At 35.2% G+C, this 22,020-nt stretch overlaps 1 protein-coding gene across 1 annotated transcript; it reads right to left on the reverse strand.

Moving 5' to 3' along the window:
- On the reverse strand, nucleotides 3,834-21,380 carry LOC18613018 (myosin-6). The gene is made up of 39 exons (XM_018127006.1): nucleotides 20,951-21,380; nucleotides 19,750-19,878; nucleotides 19,348-19,491; nucleotides 19,003-19,148; nucleotides 18,763-18,919; nucleotides 18,584-18,642; nucleotides 18,322-18,481; nucleotides 17,002-17,151; nucleotides 16,768-16,904; nucleotides 16,495-16,641; nucleotides 16,271-16,372; nucleotides 14,267-14,324; nucleotides 14,073-14,174; nucleotides 13,038-13,075; nucleotides 12,743-12,869; nucleotides 12,463-12,633; nucleotides 12,226-12,357; nucleotides 12,017-12,126; nucleotides 11,875-11,935; nucleotides 10,894-11,071; nucleotides 10,570-10,775; nucleotides 10,287-10,406; nucleotides 9,740-9,838; nucleotides 8,893-9,105; nucleotides 8,617-8,756; nucleotides 8,329-8,443; nucleotides 8,194-8,238; nucleotides 8,024-8,107; nucleotides 7,751-7,921; nucleotides 7,150-7,305; nucleotides 6,870-7,061; nucleotides 6,608-6,736; nucleotides 6,429-6,499; nucleotides 6,247-6,346; nucleotides 6,053-6,109; nucleotides 5,094-5,150; nucleotides 4,942-5,022; nucleotides 4,763-4,845; nucleotides 3,834-4,456 (listed from the first exon to the last, which is right to left on the reverse strand). The coding sequence occupies exons 1-39, from the start codon at nucleotides 20,951-20,953 to the stop codon at nucleotides 4,342-4,344; spliced, it is 4,545 nt and encodes a 1,514-aa protein (XP_017982495.1). The 5' UTR covers nucleotides 20,954-21,380; the 3' UTR covers nucleotides 3,834-4,341.

The raw sequence follows: 22,020 nt of genomic DNA on the forward strand, positions 1-22,020 counted from the left end.
AATATTTAAATAATTAGTTCTTATTCTTCTATTACATCCAATCAAATTCATATATTTTTATTTTGAATTAAATAGGAATAGTTGACTAATTGTCATTTGTCAAAATGTCACTAATTATTTTAAATTCACGTGACATTACATGATGATGATATGGAGGGTGAAAATATCGTATGATCGTATTATCATCTATTATAATATGTTAACATGCCACATCAATACCACATGACATAGTATAACAAATGATTTTTTGACTAACAACAGTTAATTAACCATTAATCATAAAAACTTATTTAACTCAAAATAAAAATGTAAGCTCTTGATTTAATGCAATAAAAGAATAAACACTTATTTAAATTTTCTTGAGTAACTCAAGAGTTTGTTTAGATATTGTATTTTTTTTTAATTTGAAATCACGTGGTAATGTTTATTCTTCAAAACTTGATAAATTAATTGAAAAGGGTAAAATGAAAAGAGAAATTCATGTATTCTCATTTAATTTTCAAGAATTGGTTGGAACATGCATACCCCAAAAAGAGAAGACCTAATTTTCGAAAGAAAGAGATATGTATGGCATACACACTTTTTTGTTTGTTTTGTTGGTAGAGATTATCGTGTGAAAGCCAATAAAATCATTCTCCTATGTTTCCTTGATTGACAAATGGCCAACATTGAGTGGGCTGTCATTGCATCAGTTTCTTAATCAAGAGGAGGGTGACAATCAGCTAAAGAGATGGAAGTAGAAACCCACCTTATTGCTATTGCAAATTCACACATGACCAAATATCCCACAAAGAAAAGCAGATTTTGTCAACAAAAAATTAATGAAGCTGATGGCAACTTTGAAGTTCAAACAAAGTTGATATTTGTCCATTCCAAGCTTGGTTTTCTTCTTAATTTGACATCAGCCTGCCTAATTACGAACTCCTTTTCATCAGTTTCAATGGCCTTGTATACTTTATGCATGCCCCACCAACTCTTCACACTTGTTTAATTCTACAGGTTCCTATCATTTCTTTGTTCTATATGCTTAATTTGCATAATTCACAGTAATCGGAGTTTGTTCTCAATCAAAATCAGTAACAACATGCTGCAAGGAGAGTCATTTAGCTTACTTGGCCATACAATCAAAATGATAAATCCATGTACCCTAGCCTAGCTTGCTTGTTGAATATTTGATTTTTAAGTTAAATCATATATTCAAATTTTGTAAATCTGAAATACACTGTATATGATTTTAAAATACAATCGCATCTCAATTATCTTAAAATTTAAATTCGAGATTTCTAAGTGTTGGATGTGACATTGTGAATACTGAGACCAAACTGACTCTATTTGTATATTCATAAGTCAAAGAAATAGGACTTTATGATCATCCAATAAATATATTTATGAGCCAAAAATGAAGGCCCACAGACTGAAAGATAGCCACAGTATTAATTTGCCTGGACGAACATGGTAAGGCAAATGGTGTGCGCCATGTGAGAAGGAAGATGACTAACTCACTCTTGGGTCCACACCACCTCCATAAAATCAATCAAACACAAGTTTTAGATAATTTGATGTTGTGATTGCGACTTTGATTGTAACAATCACGTCGGCTCCCTACCCTGCTTACTTTTCTTCTCTCTGTGTGTGCGCGCCCTATTATCATTAATTTCTCATATTTTAATTATATAATTTTTTGTTTTAACTCAATCTATAATTTTGATCAAACTTATTTTCATTTGAATTAAACTTAAATGGGAACCTACGTCAAAATATTTTAATAGAATTTTTTCGACATAATTAAATTTGTCGCATCTAATAGATGATTTACGTAATTAATATTAATTTGTCAAGTTTTTACTTGATGTGAATCACCTATTAATGCTTGTGTTTATTATTGTTGCAATGCTATATCCAAATCACAATGTCAACCATACTTATATAATTAGTATAGTGCATAAAAAGGTTGACTTATTATATGTATCCAATAATGTTCAGTTGTAGAGTTGTTTTTATGTAATACTATAGACTCTTACGAGTGGTCGCAATCTATGATCCAACTTTGAGAATACTTTCTTTGTGCCCAATTTAGAAAGTTGTACATGAAACCCTGGGTCCAAATCTGTAAACTCATCATCAGCACAATGCATGAAGCAATTTTCCTTGTTGCCTGCCATACGTTTTTGGCCAAATATACTGGAAACCATAATTACCTAAAAAAGACAGTACGTAGAGGTGGATATGAAAGTGAGAGTTGGAATAGGAATCGATTGAGGCTCTATAGTCATATGTTGAAATGAATTCTTGTTTCCCTAGGCTGTCTTTCAGAAGAGCTAAGTTGGTTGCTGTCAAGAGAAAACAAAAGACAAAAAAAGTGTTGGATGTGAAGAAATGGACCCAACATAGGCACAGGGGTGTATGATGCATGTGGATGGCATGGGGTTGCGTCCAATCAGTAATCAGCAGCTGAAGCAGATGTGTGCAGTATAGGTGCCCAAGGTCATGGACCAACCATCGTATCCTTGATTATCCTCTATGTATATCCCGCCTAATCCGAATTTGGGACGTGCCATTGCCAGCTGTACAAGTCGGCAGCTGACATGGCGGGTGGAGTGGGGCCAAGAAGATCCGGCCGGGCAATTAAATGAAATAACAGTTGTGGCGGTAGGAAGGATTAATACAAGGGGTGGTCCTGGAACTCCTAAAGGCTCAAGGGTAAAGCATGGTCCCAGAGGCAAAAGGGGAAGACTTTCCCTTGTGCAGGAGCTGAAGCTGCTCCGCCATTCCCATAGCCCATAGGCTATTCACATGGATTGCCAAGATAAGTATTTAGCCCCCTAATTCAAACATAATTCTATGTTCATCTACTTGTCGCTTTTCATTTATTATTAGTATATGTACGCTTTGAGTCTTAGATTAGGCCTTCTGTTTTTTCCACATTGCAGCTTATCCTTTCTCTTTGATAATGATAGTTGAAATCTTTTTCTTCTTTTTGGATATCGTTATTATTTCATTGTAACCGTTGATTAATCTAACGGTTAGGATGAGGATTAACTCTCCCTTCGTTTTGGGTTGAAATTTAGAAATATATATATATTTTCACTCTTTGTGAATTTCTACTACTAACTCACTCTGTTTCTCTCCCTCTTTCTCCTTGCTTTCTCACAGCTTCCTTCTACTTCACACCTAACTTTTAGGTTCTCTTCTCATATCCGAAACAAAGCAGAATGATGAGAAGGGTAGGCTCCTTTAATTTCAGGATTTCCATTTACAAAATTTGTAATATAAGATTCAGTGATTATGAATTAAAGGCAACAAGTTTATACACAGAAGTAACATGGTTATGTGCCCCTTTTAATTGAATTCAAAGCAACTTCATCTGCTGTCATCCAATATGAGAAAAAGAGATCCTTTTGGATTTTGCATCGACTAAGCTTTGACCTCCAAATCAATGAATTAATTGGAGTAAATAAATCTTCTCTTAAATTATTACCTCGAACAAATTCCTACTCAAGTTTAAAACATTTTGTTTCTTGAGTTATTTGTGAGGCTCATTACATCAATGGGTGTGATGTTCATGTAAACTCAGGCATATAGATACACATCTCAACTCAATTCATGATTGAGTTCAAACAACTGTATGTCTAATAACAAGTGAGGTGAACAAAATTCTCATCCAATGACCACAATTTTGAAAAGCTGAGTGTAATTTCATTCCGACAAATGCACTGTAGTTTTCATCAAACCTTTACTTCTTTGGTACTGAAAGACAGGCATTGGCATACATCATACAACAACAACAACAACAAATTGACAGTGTAAAAAAGGTATTAAAGGCGAAAGAAGTGGAAATGGAAACAAAATTTACTCTGCAAAAATCGACCATCACATAGATCTTTAAAACTACATATGTACTGGGTTTCTTTTTATACAACAAAAACTGGGTGGAGAGGGATCAATGTCTCAGCCACCAACTATTAATGACACTCTGCATTGCACCCTGACTTCCTAGAAAAATATCTGCCCCCTTATGGCAGAAGAATAAACCAATAATGAAAAAAAATTCAATAGAAGAAAAAAAAAAAAAAACCCCAGAAACCAAACAAAACAGATATGTGGCCCCCGTTGTCGAACGACAGCTTTTACAACTTGAATGTCAAAAAAATAAACCAATAAAACATTTTACAGCGGCAAATCAATGGAGGTAAAGAAAAAAATATATATATTTATATGCAGAGGGGGGTAATGAATTGAATTTACAACAACCATTGAGTTGACAATAGAGTGTGCTTAAGTCTCCACTGCCCACATCAACACCAAAAAGGGGAGAGAGAGCACATCTACACTTCCTAAGCCTTACTCGTGTAAAAATTGAAAGGCTGGATTCCCAATAAGTTCCTCTGCTGGTTTGACTTCCAAGAAGTCTTTCTCTTGCAGTGAATTGGAAAGGTCATCAACAGAGAAGGGAATGCTGTAATTAAAAGGGAAGGATTAGTTTGTTTCTACCATGTTATCTCCAATGCTCAGCATGTAATAAAGCTGTTTTAAAGAACATGCACCCAACCATGACAATTGTTTATGCCAATTGTACTTGTTCTCAATTAGTCTACTCAGCCTCTTCATATCACACCACCAATATAGAATTGTTCAACTATTCCCTAATTAACATTCTCATCCTCGTAACCAATCTGAATGGGATTTCTACTTAAGCCATATCGGAAATCTACTTTTCATGGTAGCAGACATGGCACATCAGAAAAATAAAAGGAACATTTACCTGGAATTGTCATCCAATAAAAAGGAACTGCCAACAGCATCGTTAGAATCCTCTGTCATTAGAACCCTCATGCTGGAAATAACCTGTAAAGAGAGTGCAGGTTGCCAATCAATCTTATACCTTCAAAGAAATATGACCTTCCTAAACAAAGTTAAAAAGATCTTGCTGCACAAACTTACAGTTGGAGAAACACTTCGAGTATTGTAGTTGTCATCCCAGTACAGAGTACATATTCTATACAATTGCTGAACACTAAGAATCTGAAAAAAAACAAAAGTTAATGTCAGAGAATGAGAAAATTGAGACAGAGAGAGAGAGAGGGAGGCCTTACAGGGCAGAGATCATTTGTAATTTCATCATAGGAAATTCTGTACTTCTGATGTATAACCTGTTATCAGGATTAATAAAATTCAAATTAGAAGTGTGAGTCTATATTGACTGCTATCGAGAACCTAGGGATAACCTGGAAACATTAATATGCTGTCCCCGGGTAGTGAAAATGAAGTAGCTACTATTTACGACATTATATTTTGGCAGGTACAATTCATAATAACAATGATTTCAAGGGTTAAGGGAACATAATTAGATAGATTTTCAAAGCAAGACCCAAAGACAGTCAAAGAGCCAAACAGTGCAAGCAAATAAATTCATGTCGGTATGTTAAAGACAAGCATATTATCTAAAACCACTGACACCAAAAACCTAATCAAGGAAATAAAGTTAAAAGATACTACATCCATAAGAAAGCATTCACATGAAGGTATTAGGAAGTTCGTGCTTTCTAGCATCCTATACCAAACAAAGTGCGTCTCTTTCAATCAAAAGCATTCAGAAGGAAATAACAAACCTACCGGTTAACCCTGTCTATATATCTCCCACACTTCCAACATTGGCTTTTCAAAATCGTCATCATTTGGAAAGTCAAAAGTTAAAAGTATTCGCTTTCCTATATTGTCGTTCAATTCCACATCCTATGGATTTGTTTTACTGGGCATTGAGAACCATTATCATACAAACAATATGATTGTGATTCCTGAACCTTTGTGCAATGTCAAACATAACAACACAATGGGACCCAATGGGTGCTAGCTAAAAGGATTCCGAGAAATATTTCAGGGACTTCAAATGCTAAATATTTTTTCTCAAAATTGTCAGTTGCACAACACTCAACCAGATAACTGAGCAAGTCAAAGATACTTCTTACTACATATACCAAAAAATTTTTAACAATGAAAAACAAGCAAAACTACCAATCACATTATCTATATTCTCAAGAGTGCCTTAACATACCAAGAATCCAACCGCCTGTCTTATGTGCTTAAGTTCATCCCACGATGATCCTGCATACTGCAATTCAAGGCAAGTGCAAGGAACATTATCAGCACTGCTATGCACCTTATGTTAGCCATTTAAAATAAGTAAATAGTGCAGGAAAATTATGTACCAACAAACACTGATGAAAATTACAACCAAAAGATAGTTACCTCTTCTTTAGCCTGGCAGCACCAGAGCTCTAACTCAGCTAACCCAGCCTTTACATATTCCCCATTGCTAAATGTACAACACTCACGCCGTAGAAGAAGGCTGAAAAAAGATACCAAATGTCAACATAACCAAACCCTTTGACATAAAATAAAAAAGGACCAACAATAAAACAAAACGTTACCTATTAAACAATTGTACATTAATGTATGAAAATGTTTGAGTAAAGATCTTCTGGATAAGAACCGGAGGCACCTGAAAACCAAGCAACTGTAAGGACCTCTGTACATTTAATTGGAAATCAAGATCAACGGCAGCACTTACAAAGTTCATGAAGTTGAAAAAAAAAATCAGATTCCTTACAAAATTTTCTTTCAATGTGCTGAGGAGGGTGTTGAGGCTATCAATAATGCTCTGCCAGTGAGTTGAAGGAGAATCTTTGCCAAAGGACCTCCCAGATCTTAGCACACTTCCCTTAGATGTTCTCGGTGCCTAATATTCGGCATGACCAATTAGAGAAAACGCACAAAGGGACCAAGATCAACTTTTAAGTATAGCTTTCCATCGAACAGTTAACAATATGAATTCAAATTGTTGAACAGAAACTAACTGCATCACAAGATACCTGGATGCATAGAGAAAGCAAAGATGATAGCTCTTTCTTCAAGTTGTCTCTAATGATTCCATAAATTTTTTCCACATATGCTGCAAGCTGCTGCTTAAAAAGCAAAGCTGGGTATTTGGCCTCTACTTGTCGAACTACTGCAAGTGCAGCAGCTGCAGTAAGGTTGTTGGAAGAGGGAGACGAGCGAAAACCCTGAATTAAGAGAGAAAGGAATGTAAAAATATTCTTATTCTTCCTTTAAAATGATATAATTTATGCAGAAGGAAAGAATTTCAAATACCATCGTCATCCTTCCAAACAGAGAGGTTGCAGGGGGTGGCTTCCGACTTGGAGTTGCACCACTTGAACCAGCAGCCTTGAGACTTTTTTGAAGCAAGAACAATAATGCTGATGTGTTGGACAACCAATAAGCCATATGACCATTGTTTTCTTCATTCTACAGCAATTGAAAAGTTTCATCCTTCAATTATCAATGACCCCTTCATACTTGTTTTAAAATAGTATATAGAAACAGCAAAAACATAAAAGATTCCCAGAAAGTACATAAAAAACAGAAGAAAATAAGATCTTCTAAAGCAACTATTTTACAATTATTAAAGCAGGGCAACCTAACAAAATTGGAAGAAAATTATGTCAGAAAAAATCTTCTACAGTCATCACACATGCTTATCAGAACAAGGAGCAGTAACTCACTTTATAAGGAGTGCATTTACAAAATTAGATTATTAATATAACGAATTAATAAAAATTAGTCAAACCCAAAAAGTAGCAGCAAAGCAAAAGTCATGCAAAAGGTAGAATGATAAAGGAAAATGAAGCAGCTGATAGTGCCTGCTGCCATTACGCCATAAACAATAACTATGAATGATACAACCTATTACCTCAATTGCAGAACCAATCATCTGAATGAGACGATCAAACACATTGGTTCTTTCTGCTTCAAAAGATTTCCAGTGGAGAAGACATTTATATATGGTAAATGCTGCAACAGGTTTTCCATGACTGAATCCAATGTCTTTTGTAACACAATTGATAAGTGCATCAACATTCTCCTGTTAAAAGAATTACAGAAAACAGCTAAAGCTAACTGACACACTGCAAATAAAAAAGAAAAAGACTTGCAGATGCAAAAACCAATTGTAGCAAACACATACATGTTGACGTTCAAGATTGGATCTTCGCAACTTGCCATCAGATTCGGTGCCAAACTTCTTCACTGGAGTCACACTCTGTGGTTCCTGCAGCAACAACTCTTGTCAATGACCACACCCCAGAAACTAAATGTGCATGATCATAAGTATAACAATAAAAAAATGTGACATACGTTTGATTTGTTCCCTTCATCCATATGGTGACCATTTTCCAAATTCTGCAAATTTAGAAAACAAAAAGATAACAAGAAATATCAACATAATGATAAATGAGACAGAAAGATCAATAGATTTACACTAAATTTTACCGGAATAACTGGAATTGGTGGATGCTCTAAAATCTTCTTAACAGGTGACTTTAAAAGGGTTTGCTGCCTCAGAACTTGGTTTTCAGATTCCATATCTGAAATTTTTTCTTCAAGCCTGCGAACAAAAGAGACAATGATGACCAGGAGAAAGAGAAAAAAAGAAAAGAAGAATTGAATCGCCACAGCTTCACCAATATGCATGAAAATAAGCTCTATCCCAGATTCATATTGTTAGTTAACAAAATGAATCTATATGAAAATCTTTGCTTGGTAAGGGCACAAAATCACCTGTGCATAACAGTCTTCAACTGAACTATTTTTGATTCTGCATCCAAAGCTTGTTTCAACCTTTCTTCACTGATCTTGTTTGTCTCTTCAAACTTTTTCTCAGTTTCATCAATTTTCTTTTCCAGCGAACTCACCATAGCCTGCAGATAATCAGCACAAGAGAAATAATAATGAAAATAGTGTTCTATCAGGAGCAGAAATCCCCAAGATGTCCTCTATTATCGTATGTTCACTGTATCTTTGTGCAAAACATAGACTTAGACTCAGCCTCCTCACCTTCAGTTTTTCATTCTCACTTGTAAGCTTCTCAAGCATCGCATGGTCCACCACCGGAACCTCCTGAATAACAGGGACCACCTCAGCTGCCCTTTTAGCAGCCTCACGTTCCTTGGCAAGCAATTCTTTGGTTTCTTTAAACCGAAGTTGAATATCTTGCAAAGCAGACTGTAATTTTGCATTTTCTTGTGTTTTAGCCTCTTCCAGGTCAACCTGCAGAGTAAGACAAGGATGCATAAATGAAGAGAAGAAAATAATATGCACAACAGCATGCAGGTACAGGTGTCTCTGGACTTGAGCCTGGCCTGGGCCTTGGAGACATAGCCCACACCCAGCCATAGGCCCATTCATATTATTAAAACATTAGAAGTATTTTATATTAATATTTAATATTTTAAAACATATTTTAAACTAAATTTAAGTAAATATACATTATTTAACCAAAAATAACTTCAAGATGGGCAAGCTAGGACTAAAAAATCTTAAAGCCTAGCCCAAGCAGCTGGATCTACAAGCAGGGATCACATAAGAAGCACTTGCAATAAAAGCAAAAGGAAGATATTATTTATTCAAATCAACTAATTTGAAATGAGAAGTCAAACACAACTGCAGCCCCATAACGTACAAAATTTAAAGCAAGATGATCCATACAGAATTTAATACCCTTTCTCAAATAACATCGCATTGATTAAAAAACACAAAGGTATGAGAGATGCCAAGCACACGAAATGCCTCGGTTCTGCACCTTCTTACCTCTACTGGATTCACAAGGTCCTTGCCAGCTACACACACACAGACACACAATAGAAAAAGAAACTAGCTTTAGCTTATTCATTATCATGCTTACCCTCATACGTTTCTCCAGCTGTAATCTCCATGTCAGTTCCTCAACTTGCTTTTCCAGTTTGTTTTTGGCAGCTTGCAGAGCTCCAGTTTCCCTAGCAGCCTGCAAGCAATAAAATTAATAACATAAAATCTGAGTGATACATTCGTGAAAAAAGAAAAAAACGAACTTCATGGTTTCAGAATACTAAATTGTTTCAGAAAACAAAGTTATCAGATAGAGCAGAATAAGAATGTCTGGTTTCTTCCTTTTCCCTCTATTTTGTAAGCCAGGAGGACTACATACATTTGGTTGTTGATAAGATAGATTTCTCAAGTGCAAGGAATTTTAAATTGGCTTTAGATGACTCCAGCTTTCAGATACACAAAGAAGAATCAAACTCAAATTTGAAGAACCCCAAAACCATATCTTAGCAAAGATGCAAAGGATTTTCCCCCAAAACTCTGCCAACCATTTTCCAAGATCTAAAAGATGGAAGAAGACTAAAGAAATCCAAATTAATTTTATGATATAAGATCTACTTGAAAAATAAAAATCAATATGGGAATACCATCTTCAGCTTCCGCAGTTCTTTGCGAGCAAGTCTGCCTCTCCATGCACATTGTGTAGCAATTGCTGCTTTTTTCAACTTCAGATAATGCAACTGGGCCAAGTACTTGCGAGTTTGGCTCTGGCGAGTACAATGAAAGACATTCCAAGTTAAAGAAAGAAACAAATATGAAACTAGAGGCAGTTCAGCCACTCGAAAGAAAAATTGTAAAGGTATGGCATTTTTCTAACAAATCGTTGCAAATGTAGTACGATATAAGAATAATTTAAAAACCTTGACATACCTGAATTATAATTGCTGCTCTGGTCTGCCTTCTGAAGCGCAGCTCATTGCGAGCAGCCATCCCTCGCATACCTGTCTGAATGGAAACAGCAGAGGAACACAATTCTTTATAACCTTTCCTAGCAAGATGCATACGCAAATCTCTCTGGACCCTCAAACTGGCAGCTTCTCTTCTCATGCCTTCGTAAACTTTGCGAGCAAGTTGTCCTGAAATCAGCACAGACAAAACCTATCAATGGGTGCACATAATAACAAATGCCTTAATAGGGAGTAAATTTATTTATTTTGCAGCACCCAAAAAATGTGTCAATAGCAGAATAAATACCTCTGCAGGCAGACTGCATCTGTAATGCAGATCGACGAAGCACAATGAAACTTCTGCGAGCTAAATAAGAACGAATTTTCCTCTGAATAATGCTAGCAGATCTTCCTAAGACTTCACTCCTACGGGTATCAAGTTCTGCCATCTGACCAGCCCTGAGAAAAACCTTTGTCTTACCAATCTGCCAAAAAAAAAATTGACATAAGCAGAATCTTTCCCAAAACCCAACAAAAACACAGATTTGTAGCACGTGAGTAAACAGCACCTTAAACAGCAAGGTAAATATTCGTAAGAGCAAATACAGACATCAGTTATTACATCTCTAGGGTCATAAGCAATCATAAAACAGGTATGGATGCATATAAAATTTGTGCAAAGGCAAGAAGCAAACTCCCATCTGAAAGAATGGTTGTATTCTTTCCATGTGTATGCTACATGATGCTCATATCCTCAAGCAAGAGACAGAAAGCTAATAAAATTAGCCAATACAGAGTGTTTCTAACATTACACATCAAAATGCATAAGAATAAGTAGAAGTATTCACTTATAACATCAAGTTTGTGGCTTGAATCCAACAACTTAGATTCTGTATGAGAGAAGTGTTTTCCTCTTTGGCTCACAGTTGCTAGCTTCTAGAAATTTCAAGCGTACACGAGGCCCAGTTTGCAGTGTTGTTTCCGAACCCAGTCCAAACTAGAGCACTTTAACCCATTAACATATTAAGGGTCTTTCTATAGATCTTCTGACAAACATAACATAAAAGAGTATAGTAGAGTCTGTGCTATTGCCAGTGGGCATAAGCCAAAGGCCAAACAACATAAATATCTGCCTGTTGTATGTCTGTATGTAGCTTTTATTGACATCTTGATGATATGGGATTTCACATAATATATATCCTAATGATTCAAGAGGAAATCTAGTACTGATAGCAAGTGAACTCAATCGACTCAGAGGAGATTGTTTTAATACCCATCAGAAATTTACCTGATAGCCTTGAAGTCCCACCTTCTCTAGAAGCTTCTTGCAAGCAGCAATCTCATCAGAACTAACATTTATAGGCAACAAGTCAGAATACTTTTTTTAAGAAAAGTCTTGAGTGCCAACAAAAAAAAAAATTAATCGTTACCTCCCATCTAAAACATCAGGTGCAAGGAGGCCAAATCGGTCTACAAATTCATCAAATGGTTTTTTAGTAGGATATCCAGCGCAACTAATCCTGATTGCCTCCATGACTCCCTGAAATGAGGCAAACAATGTGGGTAAACTATACGGGCAATTCTAATTAAATACCAATATAAATTTAAGCTCAACCTGATAGAACATCAGCATTCTTACCCCACAACGTAGTTGTTGTAGAACGTTTTTATTCTCAAATATTGCTGGCTTAAGAAGATTATTGGGCTTTACACAGCGCATATAATGTGGCTCAGTGGCACTGAGAGTTTCAAGTAATGCTTGCAATTGTTGCTGTATAATACAAAAAAGACCACTTGGTAACCAATTAGACTAGAAAAGAAAATAGGGAAAAAAGGGGTACTAATATGCATTTCAGAAACAGAAAAACTAGCACACCTTAAATCGAGAACCTATGGATGAGAATTTTGATGATTTGGAGGATTCCTCAGCCAAAGGAGGAAATAAACCAGAGACAAAAGAACATTTGGAAGCACCCAAAAGCGCCTGATGTTCAGCAACAACATAATCTTTGTTCTTGTCCAGAAACAACTCAGTTTGATAAGTGACCTGAAAATACATAAATTTTTATTTGAGTACATAAGCAGAAAATGTTCACTTCTAACTTCTTAGTTTCATCCTATGACATGAATGTACTATAAAGAGAAAGCAAACTTACATCACCAGCATAATGGGAAATTGTGAAGTCACAACGAGACAATTTGGGCTTGCTGAAGCGCTTATGGTTTTTAAACGTCTGGTACAGCTTCTGAGCAAATGTTTCATGTGTTGATCTTGGAAACATGCTTTTAAAATTGAAAGGTAAGAAACCAAGAGAGGAAAAAAAGAAAACTATCACCAACATCACCATGAGAACAGTCAGATATAATTATTAACATATAGTAAACTGAAACATTTTTAGTACAATGTTGAAAATGCCAATATAAGTAAATGCCCATGACAGTAAAGCTTACCAAGCCTCATCCAGAAGAGCAATTATGCCACCTGGTTTCTGGAAACCAAGAACAGGAAAAATGGAAAACATAAAATAAATAAAATAATCACAACACAAGTGCATAGACCATATTAACACGTTTAGTCCATCAATGTGTTTAGTCAAATCCACCCCCATCCAGGGCTATGATTGGTAAGAATGTTTAACAAATCAATTAAAAAGTTCTTTGAGCACAAGAAAATATTTTCTTTGTGACCAGAGGAAAGGTAGAGAGAAAAATGAGAGAACACATAAGAACGTATGAGAGAGAGAGAATCAAGTCATCAGGAGAAGAAAGGTAGTTTCTCAAGCAAAAGAAATAACTTGAATTACAGGCAGAACAATGCTTAAGAAGTTACCACCAGAAATTCCCACGTCGGTCCAACAATTATTAATAAATCAATACCTACAATCTAACACGACTGACACTACTACAACATTCAAAACTCCAGTCAAATATTAAGAAACAAATTATTGTCACATGGAAATTTAAACAGGCAGTGCTTTCTCCAGCGATTGCACAAGAAACTCAGCTTGGATTTATTAGAATGAGAAAGCAACTAATATCATTTAGTCAATTTATACTTGAATAATTTAGTATTATGCTAAGATTATGGCTGGTGGCTTATTTAAAACTATTTCAACACCTCACAGTTGAGCCATCTTCTCCTCTCAACAGATTTCTCTTCTCCCACCATTCTTCCCCCAATTTTTTTCTCCTGTTTTCAGGATGAACATTTTATACCAAAATCCTCATCAATCAGGGTTCCTCCCCATGCTTCAAATTTTTCATGAGAATAACGCATCATAAGATGCCTTACCGCTTTATCTTCAATGGTGGGCATGCTTTATCACAAATTTTTTTAATAGAGATGCATAATCAATGACACAGAACCAACTCCACAGCCATACACACAGATTCACTTTAATAGGAAGGTTATTAGAGGTACAGATGATGTACTACTGAAACAATCTGGAAGCAGCCAAATAAATTGGAGAGGTAGATGCAACAGACCTTTTCAATGAGATCCAGAACATCCTGATTATCAACAAACTCAATATAGCTCCAATTAATTTCTTCTTTCGTATACTCTTCTTGCTCCATTTTGAAAACATGCTGCAGAGCCAGAAATTTATGCATCACAACTATGAAATAGAAACTGAGAAATGCCAAGCATGATGAGAGAATTATGTCCTTCAGAAACAAACCTGGTTGAAATGCTGCTGCAGTTTCTCATTTGTCAAGTTAATGCAGAATTGTTCAAAACTGCAAAGCAAGGGGTACATCAAACATCAGATAGAAAGAAACCAATAGCAAGCATCCAAAAGGGTCATAGTGTCACTTATTTTTAATCACAATTAACTTTATATATTGTTAATTCCACAAGTAAGAAGCATGATTGGAACTATCTGTGAAATCTCCATGGAACTCTGCCTATCACTGCCAAACTCTACAAACTAGAAAGGTAATATACCAGTATCCTCACTCATGATGACTGCAGCGGCGACAATGCTACACCAAAATGGTGAATTGAGGAAAACTCAATTCACCAACCAGAGATCAGTGGACTGGTCTAATCCTGATTATACACACACACACACACATATATAATACATATATATGGATATGTATGTATATGTACACATATATATAGATATGTATATGTACATATACATATATATATATATATATATATATATATATATATATACCTGAAAGGNATATATATATATATATATATATATATATATATATATATATATATATACCTGAAAGGATTATCTGCAGCTCTGCTGCTATATCTATATAAACCTCATCACTTAAAACTATCCTGATGTATCTAAGCATTCCACCACATTAAATTAGGAATCGACTGCTTGAGACTCAATGAAGACATGATATTCACACAACTAGGACATTTTCATGAGGAAAAAGGATATGAAACTCAAAGTAAAACACACAATAGAACTGAGATTTCAAGTAACAAGCTAAAAAATCTAGTTCATTTCAAGTTGTTCAGCCAAACCTACAGAATTGGACAGTATAGGCCTCAAAACCTTTCAACTCTACACTTAGCAGAACTTTTGACATCAAAGAGCCAATAGGTACAAGAAGCAACAATGGGTCCAAAATAAATAAAAGAGACAAAGGATATTTATCTTAGAAACTGATCTTTAGAGCTCCAGCCAACCTATCCAAATGTTTGCATGGTTAAAATTGCCACAAAAATAAGGATAGACATATATTAATTTACTGAAAAAAAAAAGAACACATAGGCTCTGGCAAATACCACAGCACCAAAATGAAAACATGCATGTTTAACATCCTACTCCTAGGTATGCCTAAAAAATAGACAAGCAGCAAACACAGAAACCACAACATGCCAATTTGAGATGCTCCTATCCAGTAATGCGCTTTCAAAACCATCAACAATTTTCAAAGTAACAAATCTTCCCAGAAATTGGGAACAATGGGGCAAAAGATGTGGTACATGCAATTACTTACTTCCAAACTCATTATATAATTGAGAAGTAAAAATAATTTAGGTCAGATAAGTATTTGTTTGACAATTGGGAAGTTGAAATTTTGAATGAAAAGGTAACAGAAACATATAGTTAATTACTTAATTACTAACAGATAAATAAACTGCACTCCTACTTGTAAAGACGAAAAACGCCATATATTTCCTTGAAACTCTTGACACAATTATTTTGACTACTTAAGAAGTAAAATATCATTGTAAAAGACCCTTCTACAACAAAAAATAATATTAGAAAATGCCCAAATATATGAGGAGACTATACATTTCCAAAAACCATAAAATCAATCAACTGAAACACTTTCATTTTTTGCCTCCCAAATTTCCACAACTAAGAAAAAATTTCTCACATTTCATTATCACATTTCATTATTAGATTCATTCAGTGAGTTATTTTAAGAGTGAATGCAAATCAGGTGAGCTCCATAGCAAATTGAAATCAAAAGAGAAGAATCCTGGCATGCAAAACATTCAAGTGCAACTTTACCATGCCTTAACAGGAAATCTAGTGAAAGAAAAAACCTCCTCAAATCACTGCTTCTTTAGTATCAAATAATACATGACTTCCACAAGTATTAAAGGTGCCCCTTGGCGGCACAACTTCCATTTTTACTCATTGGTTTCAGACCAACTTTAGTCAGTTATGAAAACAACAGGCATACCGGTTAAGCACCTGTTTGTCTTGAAACTCTCAAATCCATAGATATCCAGAACTCCAATTAAGAACTTTGAGTCAGGATCTTGACCAATTGAACTATTGATCTTATCCACGATCCTGTGAAAATTAGAAAAGGAAACCCAATTTCTCAAATAAATGTCTAAAACTGAACAAAAACAAAATAATAAGCAGAGTCAACTCTAGAATGTCCATACTGAGACAGCAAGAGTGAACCATACCAGTCAAACAACCTCGAGTACACAATTTTGGCCAAAGCGTCTCTACTGAGAGCAGCAGATTCTGGATCCAGCCATTTTGTAATGGTTTCATCACGAGTTACAATTATACGCTTGCACAGAGAATTTTCTAGTAACTTCTCATCGCACCTGAACAAAACTTGGAGTTAAACAGGCTCCCTTTCTTCTTTTACAAGAGCATATAAGGTTAACAAATATCAAAGAAGTATGTCTTTAAGTCAATGCTAGTGCAAGTCTGTAAAATTGTCCACTTACATGAGAAGCTCAGCAGCAGTTCTTAGATGGAACCAAGATTTTTCATCTTTGGGCACTGATGAGTCTATTTCCTTCCCTTTTGCAAATTCAATGTTCCCAAGATGGAGAATTGCAGCCACAACTCGGAATATTGCATCCTGACAAGGGGCAGATGCATCAATTAAAAAGATGACAGAATTTTAGAAAATGTTATGCTTAAAGATCATCTCATAAGATAATGTTTCATTAATATACCTGCTCATCAGAATTTATTCCAACAACATCCATTGCCCTCCTCGTTGCAATATACTCCTTACAATCATCAACTCCATCTAATTCATAGCAATTAGATTGGTTCAGATAGTGAAATGTTCTTGGGTTTCCCAATTTGTACCGCTGAATATCCTGAAAAGTAAAAAGGAGAAACCAAAGGGGCTGAGGGGAGACAGACATCCAAAAGTAAGAGAATGGATGATCTGAAGTGTTACAACCCCATGTTTGCAAAAACTGTTCTCTATTTCCAGTCACAGAAACGTGAGGAACAGACAACACATTGACCCATAACTGAAGAAATATATACATCCAACAATATTTTCCTACTCTTTGATTCCCAGAGAAATGGAACAAAATGCTAAAATCAAAAAATCAAAAAGGTTTTTGAGAAACAAGGAACTTCTTCATATTTGATATTCTTTACCACATCTATAACAAGCTAAGAACATCTCCTGAGACCACTGATGTGCTAGGAAATCCACGACAAAAGCATAAGACTTTAGACTTGGAAAATAATAAATATGATATACAAACACAGCTTTTAAACTATTATTTGTTTAGAATAAAAAAAATTAACTAGGATTTACACTTTATACTCGAAAATTAAAAACTACTATTAAATCATAAATAATTATTTGTAAGACTCATGCCAGCAATCACATCAAAAAGATGCTATCACACAATCCCATACTATTGCTATCCCAGCAACCTCTTAGTAGCTTCATTCACAACAGATAACTAACGCACAAGTAGATTCTCAAACTACCGACTCTTATTCTGTTATTAATGAAGAATATAAGTCCAAAACTGAAATTGTGCCCAAAATCAATACATCAGATAAAAGGTCCCATTTTAACCAACGCAATTTGGTAAAGATATGTTAAACTCTCCAGCTCGTAACTTGTCCTTATATTGCCTAAGAGTATGGCACCAACAAAGAATCAAAGATAAGAGAAAGATGGAGAATCAAACAGAAAAGGGGAATGTAGCGTATATGAGATAGAATAAAGATGATCATAGCTAGAACCGATTTACAACCCTAACTTCAAGCATTTGCATTAAAAACAGAAACCATATACAAAAGGATCCATAGCGGAAGGTAGAAATGGAGGAAAGATCATTGTCCTCACTATTCAAGTTCTGAACAAAAATCCTTTTCTGGACAATGAATTTTGGTCATGAGCTAATCCAGAAATTTTTAAAATTTAATGTAGGCAAATGTTACAGAGGGAAACAAATATACAAGCACATATTGTATCAAACATTTAAAGCAGCTTCATTAAGCAATCAAAAACCACTTACCTCTGGTGGTGCAGCACAAAGCATGTAGAAGCAGTGGTAGTTTCTCTCAGGGTCAGACACCTGACAAACACGTGATCTTTCTAGCAAATATGTTCTGATTGCAGCTCCTGAAATCCTTCCCCTCCGGTCAAATTGAATCTCCACAAACTTACCAAAGCGACTACATCATTCAAAACATGCATGAAAAGATAATAAAACCAATGATTCTGACAGAGAATCTACTATACATGCAGGGTGGAAACTTTATAATAAATATTCTCACCTTGAGTTATTATTTCTAACAGTCTTTGCATTACCAAATGCTTCTAGAACAGGGTTGGACTGCAGATTGGAGGAAAACAGAAATAAATGATGTTAATCACAATTAGTTGGATGATAGATTCACAAGATCAACATTAAATTTCTTGTCATAGAAATCAAAACTTCATAGCCATTGTTTACCTCCAGAACTTGCTGCTCAACTGTTCTTCCCTCAGCAGCAGCTCTCCCTCCCATGTAAGCAAGATATCTCATAAGCAACTTTGTGCTTTCTGTTTTACCTGCCCCACTTTCACCACTAACCAAAATTGACTGGCTTATCCCCTCATTGATCATTAGTCTGCATGAACGGAAACAGCAATTTTTCATTGTCAAAAACAAGTAATCATATAAAATGAACTTCTGGTCAGCACAACCGGATACCTGTATGCGGCATCTGCTACAGCAAAGGGATGTGGACTCAACTCACCAAAGGCTGCTCCTTTATATTGTGCCATCATATGGCTATCATAAAGATGAGGTAGTTTTCTGAATGGGTTTACAGCAATCAATATATTTCCTGTATATGTCTGGAAAAACCATTTGGGGCAACCACCTCCTTGTATCAGTAAATTTTGAAAACACAGAGAAATATAAAGATGTCGACAGCATTCATCAATCCAAAAAACCACATAGCAAAACATACATTCATTCCACCAAAGATATATAAAGGAAAGACAAAAAACTTCCACATTAAAAGAAGAAGTGAACATTTGCTCAAAATCTTACATATATTTCATTCATATCATATCTTGATCTTAAATTTTGCAGAACTCCTGGTTCATGCAAGTAAGCCAGTTTTGTCATATCATCAACTCCACATGGTGGGGCCTCAGCATCTTTAGGATAGACATTTGAAGCCTTAACAACAATCTGTTTCGAAAATTACGAAATAGGTAAGTCAAAATCTGCAACTATTTTATCCAAGCATTCTATGCTCTTCAATGAATTCCTATAGTATCATACTGGACTTCCATGACATGTAAAAGGGGGGAAGAGAATTTTAAGCCACATAAACATGATTGTGGCAAGAAAATACTCAATTTATGAATCAGCATTCACAAAAATAGAAGTAACTGAGATTCTTATGCACATAAAAGAATCCATTCAAATTTTATAGAAGGAACTCACAGTCTTCCCAGAAGTGCAGAGAACTTTAATATCCTCTCTTTTGACCTCCACAACTTCACCATCTATCCAAGCAATGTCAGAATCCTCCACCCAGACAAGAGATCCGACTCCAAGACCAGCTGTAATAGCCTAAAAAAGCCAAGAGTGCCCATTATTCACCATTTGAATAGAATTACCCCTTATACACACTTTTCAGTCAAGATTCAAACATTATGGTAAAACCACATATACAAGCACTCCTTGCTTTTCAATTTTAAAATGACTTCGAATAGGAATTATAAAGATAGTGCAGAAAACAGTAAACAGTTCCCAAATAAACGCAGCATGATAGACAATCACCATTCCAACTTCATCAAAGCTAAAATAACAGAGATAAAAACTCAGTTTGGATTGAGGATATCACTCTATTTCTTGTTTGGAAAACATTTTAGTAGAAATGAAGGGGTCTTGGAGGAGTACATGATCCCTGCAAAGCCCTCCAAACCTTCATTTCTTTAAAATCCTTCAAATTGATAAGATTTTGAGGGGATGAATTTATGAATTACATGTTGGAATTCAGACTTCATTAGAGATATGAAGTCCATTAATTCCACTAAATTTATATATCAGTAATTCTACAAAGTGCGAAGCTGGCCTAAGTACCTGCAATTCCAATTTTATGGCTCTAATATAATATAAACAAAAAAGACCTAATTGTTTTCATACTGCACAGTTAGTTACTAAAATGTATAAAATATCATACCAATCACATACCCAACACTGAAGCCGCCACTCTAACCAACTATCAGCACAAACTCATAAAACGGTACTCAAAATCGAGTCATACTTCATATTAGAACAAAATGTACTACTTCAAATTCTAGTCAATCGCAATATGGCTTGTAATTGAAACCTTAAAGCCAACGATTTCAGCTAACCACAGCAAAAACAAAACAGTTAAAAACCTTAAAAGGTGGATCTCAAGAAACACAAAAATTAACAGATCAAAACATAATAACAAGTAGCTTCAACAAAAGTCCAGATCAGTCAACAACAACAACTCCTCAAAATAACCATACAAATTTCTTTAAATCACATAAGATTAAATCAAGACCGCCCAAAGCTAGAAATCAGCAAGAAGAAGTTCAAAAGAAAACTGAAAAAGAAAAACAACAAGAATGAAATGCAAGAAAAATGAGCAAAGGTATTATCAATTAATTACCATTTTGTGACCGAGATGGATCGGATCAGAAACTCGGGGTTGCTTCTCGATCTACTGCTACCAAGGCTTTGAACAACGATCATTCAATCCAACACTTAACGAAGAAAACTATTGAACTGGTCTTTTCTAATTAAGTATAATATATATAATAATAACAATAATCGATTTACACTAGAAAAGAATTCCAAATAAAAAGAAAAAAAGAATCGAAAAATGAGAAGCTTAAGCCTCTTCAACAAAGCTTTCAAATATTTTCTTGAAGAAGAGATTAAGCCCTCCCGCCTGCTCTGCTTATGAAAGCAGCCCTTGTTTTATGATTTAGTTTTCTTTTCTACGTTTTTCTAATTCTTTTCTTGACCCTCTACTTCCTCTTCCCTCCTTCTTAGGCCGTGGTCTTAACTCGGTTTACTTTTTTTTATTTATTTGTTTTTGTAATTAAAAGGATGCCATTAAGAAAAATGAAACGTTTTTCTTTATATTAAGTGGGAATTGAATTCCGAAAAGGCCCTAGATTTTGGAATGTAATTACCAACTTTAAGGACAAGTAAGACGAGGTAAGATTAGAGTCCAACCAAACAACGAACGAAATGCAAAAGGAGCTGTCCTGTTCTCGCAAACTCGAAATGGAAGGGCGGTAAATAATGGTCGGTTGGTTTTGGAGTAACGTGCGGTAGCGAGCTCTGCAGTCTGTCAAGTTCTTTTTGGCGATGTTTGTGGAACAAAGTGGGACCCAACAACTTGATAGGAAGAAATATCAGTAGCCTTTTTTTCTTTTTTTTTTGTCCCCTTAAAAAAAACTTGAAAGAGATGTGATGGGCTGAGCCCGCGGCCAAGTTGTGGCTCCCATGGGATGGGGGACCACGTATAACATTCACGAGCGAATTTCAAAATAGGTAAAAGGCTAAGGGCAGAGGCAGGATAGTGCAAATAATTCATGTTTTTAATTTTAATTATATTGATACGATTAAGATATAAAATATAATAAAATTAAATATAAAGATAATATAAATAATTACTTTTTTCAGTATTAAAAATATGTAAAAGAATATATTTAATAATCATATAACACG

The sequence above is a fragment of the Theobroma cacao genome, chromosome 1, assembly GCF_000208745.1.
Source record: "Theobroma cacao cultivar B97-61/B2 chromosome 1, Criollo_cocoa_genome_V2, whole genome shotgun sequence".
Taxonomy (NCBI): domain Eukaryota; kingdom Viridiplantae; phylum Streptophyta; class Magnoliopsida; order Malvales; family Malvaceae; genus Theobroma; species Theobroma cacao.